Consider the following 12,781-nt stretch of genomic DNA (forward strand, 5'->3'; position numbering starts at 1 on the left):
ATACATTTATACTCTGCATGGTCTAAAAATTTCTAATCCAGAAATGAACTCAAACTATGGTCTTGAGTGGATAACGTCACTGGGGCACTTGGCAAGAACAAACACAGAATTTTCATAGAAAGACAATTTTTCTACCCAGGTTTCCCAACAAATAAGAGCTCATAATTTAAGAAATATACAAGGAATTAAGCTGCCACGGGGGTCAGTGAACCCAAGAAACAGAAGGATTAGACTCCCAATAATTACAGATAATGAAATTACATAAATCAGACTATAAAATAAAACTGTTTAAAGTGAATAAGTAAATAAAAGAAGGAATAAAACCACGAGAAAGGAACAATATACTACTAAATACACATGCCATTTTCATCCATTCTAAAACCATGTTCCCCGTATTTTAACATCTCTGAAATTAGGAAGTATTTGCAAACAATGTGATAAGAAAGCATTGTTCATAGTTTAGGAAGCATTGTTTCTTTCTCAGTAGTATGCAAAATTATGATCCGTCTTAAATTCGATGAGATTGGTGTTCAGACATATGTAATGTATACTCATATCAGAGGCAGAAATCATATATGAAATCAATTATATACAGAAATAAATTATAGATGTTGCTACATCAAAATATAAGTTATTTAATGTTTTAAGAAAAACATTAAAAGACAAACTGGGAAAAGTATTTCCAAAACATATGACAAATAATGGGTTAATGTCCTCATATTATAAAATAGGGACACCACAGTATTCATATGGGATGAGAATAAGCAGGAAATACATAAATGAAGAAATAGAAATCATCTAGATATAAGAAATTGTTCAACGTCACTAGTTAGTAATGAAAGAAATGCAAGTTAAAATAATGAAAAGTTTAACAATCAAATTTGCAAAGATGAAAAAAATCAGTCCATATGTTACTTGTGCTGTGATACTGGCACTCGAGTACTACAGTGAGATGGAACTTAGTATAGACTTTCTGGAGGACAATTTGACAAAGTATGTGAAAATCCCCAAATATGATGCCATCTGACTGAGTGACTTCACTCCTAGACATTTTTTAAAAAGGTATAACCATGATTTTTGGCACATTTCTATTTCTAAGGATGTTCCCCACAGGATGCTTATGATCGTGAAAAATGAAAATTTACTCTAATGTCTTCTGAGAAATGGTTAAATAGTTATAGAGGCATGCAACCCTCATGTAATAGATATTTAATGAAATACATTTAATGACACAAAACATAATTAATGACATAAACAAGGCCCCACCAATATAAACCAAGACATATTCATCAGGCTTTACACCAGTAAGGGGATTGCAACCCTCGGCTCAGTGTTGTCTGCACCACGCTCAGCCAGTGAGCGCACTGGCCATCCCTATATAGGATCCGAACCCGTGGCCTTGGCGCCGCCAGTGCCACACTCTCCTGAGTGAGCCACGGGGCCAGCCCTTTTTATTTATTTATTTATTTATTTTTTGCTTTAGTATATTTTTGAGTAAAAACGTCAAGTTCCAGACCAGTATGTGCTGTAGCTATCTGTCAATTATGTGAAAATATACAGAAAAAAAGGCTGAAATTAATTTCAGATTAACACCTGAAAATGTTAATAGTCATCCTCTCCAGGTATAGGTACTACTGGTGAACTTGCTTTTTTGTCCGGTTTTTTTTTTTTTGTTTGGTATTTTCTGAGATAAATAATAGCACTTTTGTTTATAGGTTAAGAAGTCATCCTAAAAAATGATAAAGAAATATAAGGACTAAAAAGTGACCATTGATCTTGGCAGCATGGAGGTGACTTTGTCATAGTGGGCTGGAAGCAGATGGTCGCGGGCAGAAGAGTCATTGGTAAGGAACTGGATGCACTTCTAGAAGTATCTGTCCAGAAGCTTGACTGAGAAGGGAGCAGGCAGTTGGGTCATGGTAGAGTTCTTTTGTTTTGTTTTGTTTTTTAGGATGGAAAAGACCTGAGTATGGTTATAGATGAAGGAGCCATGGAGAGGGAGAGGTCAAAGCAGTAGAAAAGAGAACTGCAAACAGACAAAGAGCCTGGAAGGGATGGATGAGGAGAGGACTGAGTGACCAAGAATCCTGGTAAGGTGCAACGTCACGAGTTTGCTGTGGTCCTAATCAGTGTGGATGCAGGGTTTATTGCAGAAGCACTCAGCCACCTGGACACACAGACTGAGCAGGTGGCTTGATCTAAAGTAGAGTGTCTGGTGCAAGGGTGCTGAGGGCGTCAGTGAGAATGTGGCTCTGGCGTAAGCATGAGGCTCCGAGGCCAAGCTGAGCAGGCAAGTGTAGTCTGGAGAGGCTTCTGGAGAGGCTTCTGGAGAGGGAGAAGATGGGTGGGTCTTCTGTCTGTGTTAGTAAGTACCAACAGGGCAAAGGCAAAGGGTGGGGGGCAATGAGGTGGAAAGAGCAGGTTTGATCTGGTCTAAGGCTGGGCTGCTGTTTAGGACTCTGGCTGTTGCATAGTGCCCGGGGAGGACAGAACGTGGGTGCATTTTGTAGTTATCCAGGCATGTGTTAGGGCCTCAGACTGTCCGCAGATGGAGAGCAGGGCCTTAACTCTGAGAGCACCTCACTTACACCAGCCGGTTCTCCATAATCCAAACAGACCACTGGAAAGCAGATTCTTTCCCATGGGAAGACCCACTTCAATAGCAATATTGAATATTGAAGAGCAAAGTCTCAGAAGTCAGTTCCCCTTTTTTGGAATACCCTCCCGTCTGGGCTCCCAGTCACCTACCCCGTTCCCATCCAGCTGTCCCCTTCTCCTGTTCTACTCAGTACTTACAGAGAAGGACCTTCCTGCCAAGTTGGAGGACTTGGTGACCTCTGTCACGCTGACATTCAGACACGTGTGGTCTGTAACAGGAGCGGCAGTCGAGGGGCGGTGAGGGGCCCCTGAAACCGAATGAGATGGGGGCAGTCTATGAATGGGCTTCCAGGGAAGTAGGGGAGTTTTAGATGCTAGGTCCTAAGTGGACCTCCACGGATCCATCTCGCCCCTCACTCCCGGATTAAACCCTCTCCCACCACTTCTCAGCCCCCACTTCCTGATTCTGCCTTGGTCCTAACCAAGTTCCAGTTCCTTCCTGTCATCCATCTCCCTTCCCTGACGATCCACACATTTTCTGTATCCTCAGGCCCAGCAGCCATCACCAACCCAAATCCCCACCCACTACCCTTCCTTCATCTCCTCCTGTGCCCCCTTTTCAAAGGAAGAAAGTTCTGTTGAACTTCCCTGCAGCTGTTGGGCACGCTAAGAATGTAAGAAACACCTAGCCCAGGGCATGGCGTAGGACGGAGGCACCAATGGGATTGGAAGGTCATTACTGCCAACAGGTCCAGAGTGTTTCTTTGACTTTCTTAAGAGTATCTACTGTGTCAAAAATTGTTACTGTATAACTGCTGTCAGGCTTAATCCCACCCTGCCAACTTAAGAGGGTTCTTAAATGCAAATGATCTACATAAAACAAAGAGGGTTCTTAGATGTTTGTGCCTTAAGGAGGGTTTTGGCATCACTGACCAGCTCTAATAGGGTTTAGAGTGGGGGGTGGGAGGGTGAGCATCTTGTGAAACACATAAGAGGAATACAATTTTAACAGTAAAAGCTAACATTTGTCGTTTACTAGATGCACACAAAAGAGCATCTATTTATCATCTCCATTTTAGAAATGAAAAAAAAACCCCAAACCAGGTAGAGAGGTCACAAATAACTTGTCCAAGGTCACACTGATGATAAGTGGCAAAGCTGGGGTTTGAACCTGCAGTCTTGACCCACTGCCCTGGAACGACCTCCAGGTTACGAGCTATTGCCAAAACCACATGTCTCCAAGGTGTTAAAGATCTACAAGAATGTCTTGCTGTGACAGAGTTTCGTATGTCGTCCACAAATTCAACTTGCTTGGAAGCGATTTTATCAGGAAGTGATATTACTACTTGAGTTTCTTCTTTGTAACAGATGCCAAGAAAATTGAGGAAGTACGATGCCCATACCAAACACAAATGCATTATAGACAGAGAGCTGTCGTAGTCGGAATGCTAGCAAAGCCACAGAGGGTTTCAGAGCCTGAGCAATTGTAGCTGGACAGGGCAAGAGGCATCAGACTCAGCCTCCCTATGAGCATTCCAGCCTGGCGAATGTCTATTTTCATTTGTTCCTTTTTTTCAAACAAATTTTTGGGTTTAAAGTAGCACTTTGTTTATTCGGCAAATGTTGATTGAGTATCTACCATGTGCCAGGACCTGTGTTGGCCACAGGGGATGGAGTGGTGAGTAAGATATATTTCCACCGGGAGAACCTTCCTGTTTGCTCTGAAATGATTCTCTACAAGCATCTGTGGGCAACATCCCTAAGTCTAGCTTTTAAAATCTGGCAGTTTGGGGGAGGCAGTCTGGGGTGGGGGCGAGGAACACAAACTTCCAGGTGAGAATGCCTGGGTTGGAATCCCAGCTCGATCCTTACTCACTGAGGTGACCTCGGGTAAGTTATTCTCTTTGCTTCAGTTTCCTCTCCAGTAAAAAGCTGCTTAATACAAATAACACCTGCCTCCTAGGGTTAGCATGTTAAGAATTCATGTGTTAGCACAGAACACTGCCTGGCCTCTGGATGACTTTTCATTATTCCAGGAGACCAGGGATCTCACAATAAGATATTTATAATACTTATAATTTATTAAATGCCCATAAGTTGGTATCTTTTATTATCTCTGGTTTTTTGGAATGACATTCAAAATCCAAAATTTCTGAGCAGAATGTAACTAGCCCTGCAGGCCCAATTCAGAGGCAGGAAGCCAACTGCAACCCTCCCTGGGGTCCCTCTGCCTTCCAGCCTGCAGAGGCCCAGGCCAGAGGCCAGTGCTAGGTGTGGGTTACTCTACAGTGAGCCGCCTGAGGGCAGAGACCATGTTTCTCCCAGGGCAGCCACCTGCACCCAGCCCTGGGCCTAGCTCGAGTCTGATAAGCGTGCAGGGACAGTGTGGGAGGCCTCCCTCTTCTGGCTCCCCCATCTCCTATCACTCGGCCCTCTCCCCTGCCCGCTGCCTAACTTCCCCCTTCCCATCCCTTCTCTCTTTCTTTGTTCTGAGTTCCCGGCTCCGTACCTTCAGTGTCACTGGCTGGAATGGCCTTCAGGACCAGCCCAGTGGCCCGCAGGGAAATGGTGACCTCTCGGGGCCGGTGGCTGAGCAGGGCCTGGGGAGGAGGATTGAAGAACAGATGAGGGTCCTCGGGACAGGTCCCTCCCGACACCCATAGTCTTGTCTCTCTCTCTCTTGCTTTCCTCTCCTGCTCTAAGAGTCTTGCCTGTGTCACTAATGTCCCATAAGGGGCTAGTGGGGAGGGGCAGAAAGTAGTCCTAGCCCCAGAGAGCATGTTCAGCCTTCCAGAACCAAAGAAATAAATCTCCAGTGAAATCAGTTCAAGCATCTGGTCAGTTAGTAAAGAAGATATTTTTGAGCAAAGGGGATAGCCCTGTTGTTCCTTAAATCCCATCACCTCCTTGTCTGCATGTAAGGTTCAGCCTTAACCCACCCATCCCTCCATGTCTGCATGTAAGGTCAGCCTTAACCCACCCATCCCTCCTTGTCTGCATGTAAGGTCAGCCTTAACCCACCCATCCCTCCTTGTCTGCATGTAAGGTCAGCCTTAACCCACCCATCCCGCCTTGTCTGCATGTAAGGTTCAGCCTTAACCCACCCATCCCTCCTTGTCTGCATGTAAGGTCAGCCTTAACCCACCCATCCCTCCTTGTCTGCATGTAAGGTCAGCCTTAACCCACCCATCCCTCCTTGTCTGCATGTAAGGTCAGCCTTAACGCACCCATCCCTCCTTGTCTGCATGTAAGGTCAACCTTAACCCACCCATCCCTGCAAAATTCTCCTAAGGCAAGGAAACCCTGGGGCAGCTTTAGGAAAAGGGGCTGAAGTTTCCCTTGGCTCTGTCCACTCCCTGGCATGTCCCTGAGGCCTGCTTCCACCTGCTGTACCTCCTGGCACCTGCTGCTGCACCCAGCACACTGACCTTCTGGTAGCACAGGGAGAGCTCAGCCCCCGGGCCCTCTGCCGCGCCTCTCCTCCTGGGTGAACAACCTTCTGCAGGGAGATGAGAGGCCTAAGGTGCGAGGCTCCACCTCACTGAGGGCTGTGGCTGAGCGGCTGGATTTCCACCTTTCCCGGGATGGAAAGGCAGCTCCGGGGGTGGGGGCGGGGCAGGCTGCCTTTCAGTCTGGGGGAGCTTGGAGGGAGCAAGGGCAGCAGGGGGGTGGGGTAGAGTGATGGAGCAGGGGTGGGCACAGGGTGGGGATCATTAGGTGAGAGGGGGAGGGAGAGAGTTTGGGAGAAGCTGGGTCAGGGTGAGCTTTGGAAACGGGGATGCTCACCTCTGGGGAATTTGGAGTCTTGGACCTTCACCTTTAACTCAGTGAGGAAAATGTCCTCTGCGGGGTCTTGGCTTAAGTCACCGAAGAAGATCTGGAGACAGGAAGGGAGGGAGGGGGGAGGCTTGGAGAAGGCTGACCCCCACGGCCCGAGCATGTGGATGGTTGGGAAAGTGTCCAGAAGCAGCGGGCATCCCATCCACCCTGCCACTGCTAGATTCTGAGTGGCATTACGTGACTGCCTGGGTCTGAATCTATCCATATCTATAGCAATAGAATAGATTTACAAATAGTGGAAGAAACTATTACTGAAAACCCAAACTACCTGGTAACCTCTACTGTCTAATGGGGAGGGCAGGAGCAGGGGACAAAATTCACATCAGGGAGGGGTAATAAAACCTCTTGTAGATACCAGTAGGAGGGTGAGGGCCAGAGAGGAGAATTGAGTCCTTGGAGGTGCACAGAGAAGCCCGGGGCTGAGTGTGGGGGCTACTGAGAGCTGATCTGACCCTGGCAGGCAGCTGGAAATGTGGGAGGAGGGGAGCTCGGAGGGAAAGGGGGTGGAGGAGGGAGGGGAGGCCAGGTGTGGAGGCGGGAAGAGAAAGGGTGTCCAAACAACATGGAGGAATGGCCAAAGGTTTTTGAGAACAGGGATGTGGAAAGAAAATAGCAGCCCCTAAAAGCCGGGAGCCCGGCCCGCACTCACAGTGAGGCCATGGTGTCCTGTTGACCATAAACAATTTCACAGATGCCAACGTTGTTAGGCAAGGTGACTGTGCGGCCGTGATGGATCGAGACGAAAACTAGACCACTCCACGATCACGTCCAAACCCAGACAAGATCAGGAACATTGTGCGGGCACCCCCTGCCCTCCCAGCCCAGCAGATTTGAGTCACTGCTGATTCCTTAGCCTTTTCAGTAACAATTACTGAGACACCCAGTCATGGAATTGCTCCCGTGTCCAATCCAGAGCAACGTCCTGCCTTTTGCATCGCTCCCTGTAATCACCCAAGGCAAGCCCACCTCCCAGAATAAGGTCTTCCTCAGCCTCTCACTGAGGCACCCTGTGGCGCCCCCTGGTGGGCGTTCTCCCTCATCGCACCACGTCTGCAAACCCAGCTCTGAGCTGCCACAGCTGTGCTCCCGGTTGGCGGAAGGCCATTGACAGATGCCACATCTCTAATTTTAAGTTATTTGTGCTGCTGAGATGTTAACTCCCTTCGCCATCTTGAGAGGCCTTTTCGTTGGTTTGTTTTGTGTTGTTTTGTTTTGGATTTTGGAAATCAAGGAAAGGGCCTAAATCCCTCATTTAGGTCAAAACCAGGAAGGCAATAAAGAAAAGATCCACCACAGGACACAATGAAGAACGAACATGCAGCAAGATGGGAAACCAGAGGCAGAAGGGGCCAGGAGAAATTAGTCCTCAGGCGCTCATGGACATCTGGGGTGGCGCGGGTGCTGGGCCCTCCCCAGGACATGGGATTTCAGGAGCAGGGTGACCCTGACTGAATTCTGGGATAACATATCTATGTCCAAGCCTGTATCACAGTGGTGGCCGTGGGAATGTGAATGAACAGACAGGAGCACAAAGGCATGAAGAAGCAGGGGCCGAGACCCCAGAGGGCTCAGGAGTTCCTGCAGTTGAGATCCTATTCTGCACTGAGCACTCTGGTAGCACGGGGCATCTGTCATTTCATTTAATCCACCCAGCGACCCTAGGAGGGAGGTATCATCAGTCTCAGGGACCTGGAAGCGCAGGCTCTGAGGTGTTAAGCAACTTGCCCAGGAACGCAAGTAGCAAATCTGGCATCCCATCCGGGTTCTTAACCAGGACATGGGTCTCTTTTGTGTGCCTGCCCCCTCGCTGTCATCTCCCCATCCCTTTATGGTGCTGTTCTACTCTTTGGGATTCTCTCAAGAACCCGATGGCAGGTGAAGATTAGTATTGCCTTTTCTAATATGGGGGAAATTATCTTTAGGGAGATGGAGGTGACCATGATCACATGGTTAGTAAGTGGAGGAACCAGGATGCAAAGCCATGAATGTTTTACTACCCCCCGTGGCCTCAAACTCCACACCCATTCTACCCAGCCAGTCCCCAGGAGCACAGTGACTCAGTCTCTAATTCACACACGTGCACACGCGTGTGCGCACACACACACACACACACACACACACACACACACTTAACAGCAGGTGATTCAAAGATGAACAAAATCCAGTCCCTCATCTGAAGGGCGCCTGGTTTTGGAGAGGAGCAATACACATCTGCAGGGACATTCCGATGTGGTGGGTGAAAGGCTAGCGCTGTGCCCAGAGCATGACAGGAGCTCTGAGGAGCAGCTGAGCACGCAGCATTCCAGCTGGGAGTGACAGGAATAAAGGGCGGGACAGGAGAGCTGCAGGGGTGACAGAGGGGACATGAGGTGGGGAGGAGGCATCTCAGTCCTCGGCACAGCGTGAGCACTGGCTTGCAGGTGAGAGCATCAGGAGAGTGTGGAAAACTGAGACAGGAAGAGGCTGGCTGGCCAAGAAGCGTCTCCAAAGGCAGCAGAGGAGAACTGTCCAAGAGGCGAGAGTGTCACAACGGTCAGGGAGTGGGGTTGGCTTTACATGGGAGAGATATGTGCTTCCATTTCTGTAATTGGGACATGAGCGTAGCCATTATAAATCTAATTGTACTGACAAAGGAAACGAGCACAGTGGCCCTGGGGTCCAGTGCGGTGCAGAGGACCCATGGCACAGGACCTGGCAGTTCGGAGGTCATTGGTAAGACAGTCTTAGAAGAGCCAGCTTGCCATGGTTTGAGGGCAGGCGAGAGACAGGGAAACCGAGGCGGTGAGACAGGCTGACCCAGGCCTCCGGCTCCAGGGTGGACGTGCCCTGCATCTCCCCGGCCAGTGACTGGGTAGGGACAGGCACTGCCTCAGTCCTTCTCCTCAGTATTGGAAAAGGGAAGCTCTCTTTAAACTGGGGTTGCTAAGCTAGAAAATGTGGACCTGGGATGCTGGTGGGCATCTTGTCACCATGAGGAGAGCATGACAAGAAAAAGAGAGAATTGTAGTCCCGAGGACACTGTCTGAGCTCTCGAATCCAGCTTTTCTGAAGCTGAATCAGCCTGAACTTTTCAGCAATGTGAGCCAGTGGATTTTCTTTCTTTCTTTCTTTTTTTATCCAGCTTTTAAAATTTCTGTTACTTGCTGCTAAGAGTCCTCCCCAAAACAAAGAGAGACTGGGGAGATGGTGATCAAAGGATACAAAATTTCAGTTAGATATAGGAATAAGTTCAAGAGATCTGTAGTATGGCATTGGTGACTGCAGGTAATAACAATGTATTGTATACTTGAAAATTGCTAAGACAGTAGATTTGACAAGTATGTGAGGTAATGCACATGTTAACTAGCCCCATTTAGCCATTATACAATGTATACACATTTCAAAACAACATGGCGTACAGAATAAGTATATACATTTTTTATTTGTCAATTAAAAGTGATATGGAGTCTTATGTAAGCAAAATTATATTTGTTCTTTACTGAAAAAATAAAAACAATGTGAATTATTTTATAGTGCCTATTTCCTGTTGCTATGTGTTACACATTGTAGTGCTGTATATTACATAGTATATTTTAATACTTCCTGCCCAATCCCCTCTCAGTCATGGATATCTTAAGTCAAATGTCTTATTTACTATGTGAATTACTAACCCAAAACTATCTTTGTGTATGTGTGTGTGTGTGTGACATCATCTGGTAAACCTGTTCAATCGTGCACCAGAGATACATTCGGACATTTTGAATTAAAACATAACTTTAAAATATTCTTCAAACAAAACAAAACAGTAATCAGGGATGGAATTTTGCAAGTGAAGAGGTTAAAATGAGGAACTGGCCAAACCTGAGTGGGTGGAGGGGAGTGAGACTCCTTCCACCCCTGGTTGGGGATTTAGAATTCCAGCTGTACAGTTGCGCTGCCTGCCCTGCCCCAGGACTCCAGCCACAAGCCTACTGAGGCTGGAGCTTTAAGAGATTGGGTAGAATAAAGCCAGGCTGTAGGGGCATGTTGGCTACTCCCTGTGGTCTGCAGTAAGAGCCACTAAGAAGAACAGTGTAAATAGAAGCTGGTGCATATTGGAGCAGAGACAGAAGAAACCACAGCCTTCTGATAGAGGACCTTTATGTCTATATCAGCTGACAAAAGCTGGGTAGTCTTGGGAACTAAAGGATTTAAAAAGCCAAATTCTCTGCCACCATTTAATGCCAACAAAGGTAAGGAGCTTGAAAACAAAGTAGGAGATAAGATTAAGACCTGGAAAAAGTCTAATCCTTGGTCTCTCCCCTCCCAAGCCCAGTTGCTATGCGCACCCTCCATGGGAAAATAAATGGGAACTTGATAGGCTCCAAAGGTTGTTTTGTTTGTGCCAGGTGACCGAGACGCAATGCCAGGGAGGGACAGGTGGAGGGGAGTGGCTGACCAGGAAGCTGCAGAGGGAGGGGTAGTGGACAGCTCATGGGCACAGACCGAGGGTTTGGGTGGAACTGGAGGAGGTCCATGTCCACTGGAGAAGAGTCTGTGAAGTTGTCAGTGGGTGTAGATGCATTTCTGGGTGTGGAAGGAAGTTTGGGGGGGGTCTCCGGGTTTCCCCAGTCGAGTGGGAGGAAAAGTCATTTGCTGAAGGGGAAGGGCTTGAGGGAGGTGTTGAAGATGGGAACCCCATGGTTCCAGAGAAAGAGGGAGCCTGCCTAGGGGGCACCGTGGGCCCCATGAGGCTGGATGCCACGAGTGTGGAGAGGCCTCAAGCCCGCAGGCTTCAGATTTGTTTTCCTGGGTGATGCTCGGAAGCCCTAGTTTAGCGACAGGTAAGGCACGTTGTAGCTCTGCTCCGGGCTTGGGTTGTGCTGGGAGGGGAGAGAGTTGGAAAGAACACAAAGGGGAGCCAGGACAGGGAAGAGAGGGGTTGAGATTGGAAACTGACTGGCAGGGAAGGAAGAGGCAGCAGAGGTGAGAGCAGTGAGAAAAAGGAAGGAGCCAGAGGTCTCCAGGAGGCTGAGGGGAGGTGTGTGGGAGAGAAGGTGACAGACCTCAGAGCCATGGGAATTTGTGACCTGAGAAGGGAAAACAGAGCTTAGGATTTCCAAGGTAAAGCAATTCCTGGCGATGACTTCCAAAGCAGCCTATCCTTGATTCCCAGTCTCTGCCGGGATCCAGGGCCAGGGAGAAGCCTTCCACGTAAAGAAGATCTACTTCTGCTTGGATTGGGGTCTTAGAAGTTAATTTTTGTTGGATTCATTCAGAGATTAAGAAGATAAAGTTAACAACCAAGAGTGTCTGGGCATGTTCATGATTGGCAGCCTGGTGACAGTGTTTCCCCAGAGCCATGGTGTTTAGGTTGTGGGGTCTTCGGGTCCAGCAGGCTGGCATGGTACCCTCGGAGCCCCTGGTGGGATGCTTACCTTGACCGTGTAGATCTGGAAGTAGATGGGTTGAGTGCCCATGCGAACATAGTAGGTGATGACATCCAGGATGAAGGGGTCCACAGTCCGGGATGTGTCCAGGGAGGGAGGCTATGGGGCAGACAGGAAATGTCTTCAGCCACCTCCCTCCAGGCCACTATGGGAGTTGCCATTTTCTTAAGAGAGAAACTCCAAGGCCCCCACATACTCTCTGCAATGACTAATCCAGCTGGTCCTTTAACACACTCCAAGTCTTTCCTGCCACCCAGTTTCAACTCTTTATCAAAATATCCCTGTCTAAAGCCCCATCTCCCTAGGGAGCCTAACTCATTTCAGTTCCACAAAGACATGCAGACATATAGTAAGCACCTCTGTGTGTAAAGCATTGTTAGGTGCTTAGGGGAGACAAGATGCTTGAGAGTATAAGTCATGAGGAAGGAGCCTGGACTGGATTCTAGGTTGGATTGGCTACCCCTTAGCCAGACAGCATTGGGCAAGTTATTCAAACTCTTCAAGGTCTGAGTTTCCTTCTAGGGAAAATGAGAGGTTGAACCACATGATCTGATGTCTCTTTCAGCTCTCATAGTCTCTGAATATACTAACAAATTAATTAATGTTTATATGTTATTGGGAATGGGTTTAGTGCATTTTCCTCCAGGGCCATCCCCAGCCCTATATGATTATCAAGCATAATGATTGGGTTTTTCAGGCAAACTGAACAGAACATCTACATAGAATGTGATAGTATCAGAGTTTATCTCATCCAACTCATAACCAATCCTATAAAATCTCTTCTGACTCTCACATCTGGTCCATTGAAATATTGGGCCGAGCCTGTGGCGCACTCGGGAGAGTGCAGCACTGGGAGCGCAGTGGCGCTCCCGCCGTGGGTTCGGATCCTATATAGGAATGGCCGGTGCACTCACTGGCTGAGTACCGGTCACGAA

At 47.9% G+C, this 12,781-nt stretch overlaps 1 protein-coding gene across 1 annotated transcript in view; it reads right to left on the reverse strand.

Moving 5' to 3' along the window:
• The window catches only part of PIK3R6 (phosphoinositide-3-kinase regulatory subunit 6), a 34,982-nt gene that overhangs the window by 8,639 nt on the left and 13,562 nt on the right, over window positions 1–12,781 (reverse strand). The window contains exons 12-16 of the mRNA XM_063113010.1: window positions 11,835–11,945; window positions 6,385–6,475; window positions 6,027–6,097; window positions 5,110–5,198; window positions 2,797–2,914 (exon numbers count right to left, since the gene is read on the reverse strand). Of these exons, the coding sequence (XP_062969080.1) occupies window positions 2,797–2,914; window positions 5,110–5,198; window positions 6,027–6,097; window positions 6,385–6,475; window positions 11,835–11,945 (480 nt within the window). The remainder of the gene's footprint in view (window positions 1–2,796; window positions 2,915–5,109; window positions 5,199–6,026; window positions 6,098–6,384; window positions 6,476–11,834; window positions 11,946–12,781) is intronic.

Source organism: Cynocephalus volans, chromosome 10 (genome assembly GCF_027409185.1).
Source record: "Cynocephalus volans isolate mCynVol1 chromosome 10, mCynVol1.pri, whole genome shotgun sequence".
Taxonomy (NCBI): domain Eukaryota; kingdom Metazoa; phylum Chordata; class Mammalia; order Dermoptera; family Cynocephalidae; genus Cynocephalus; species Cynocephalus volans.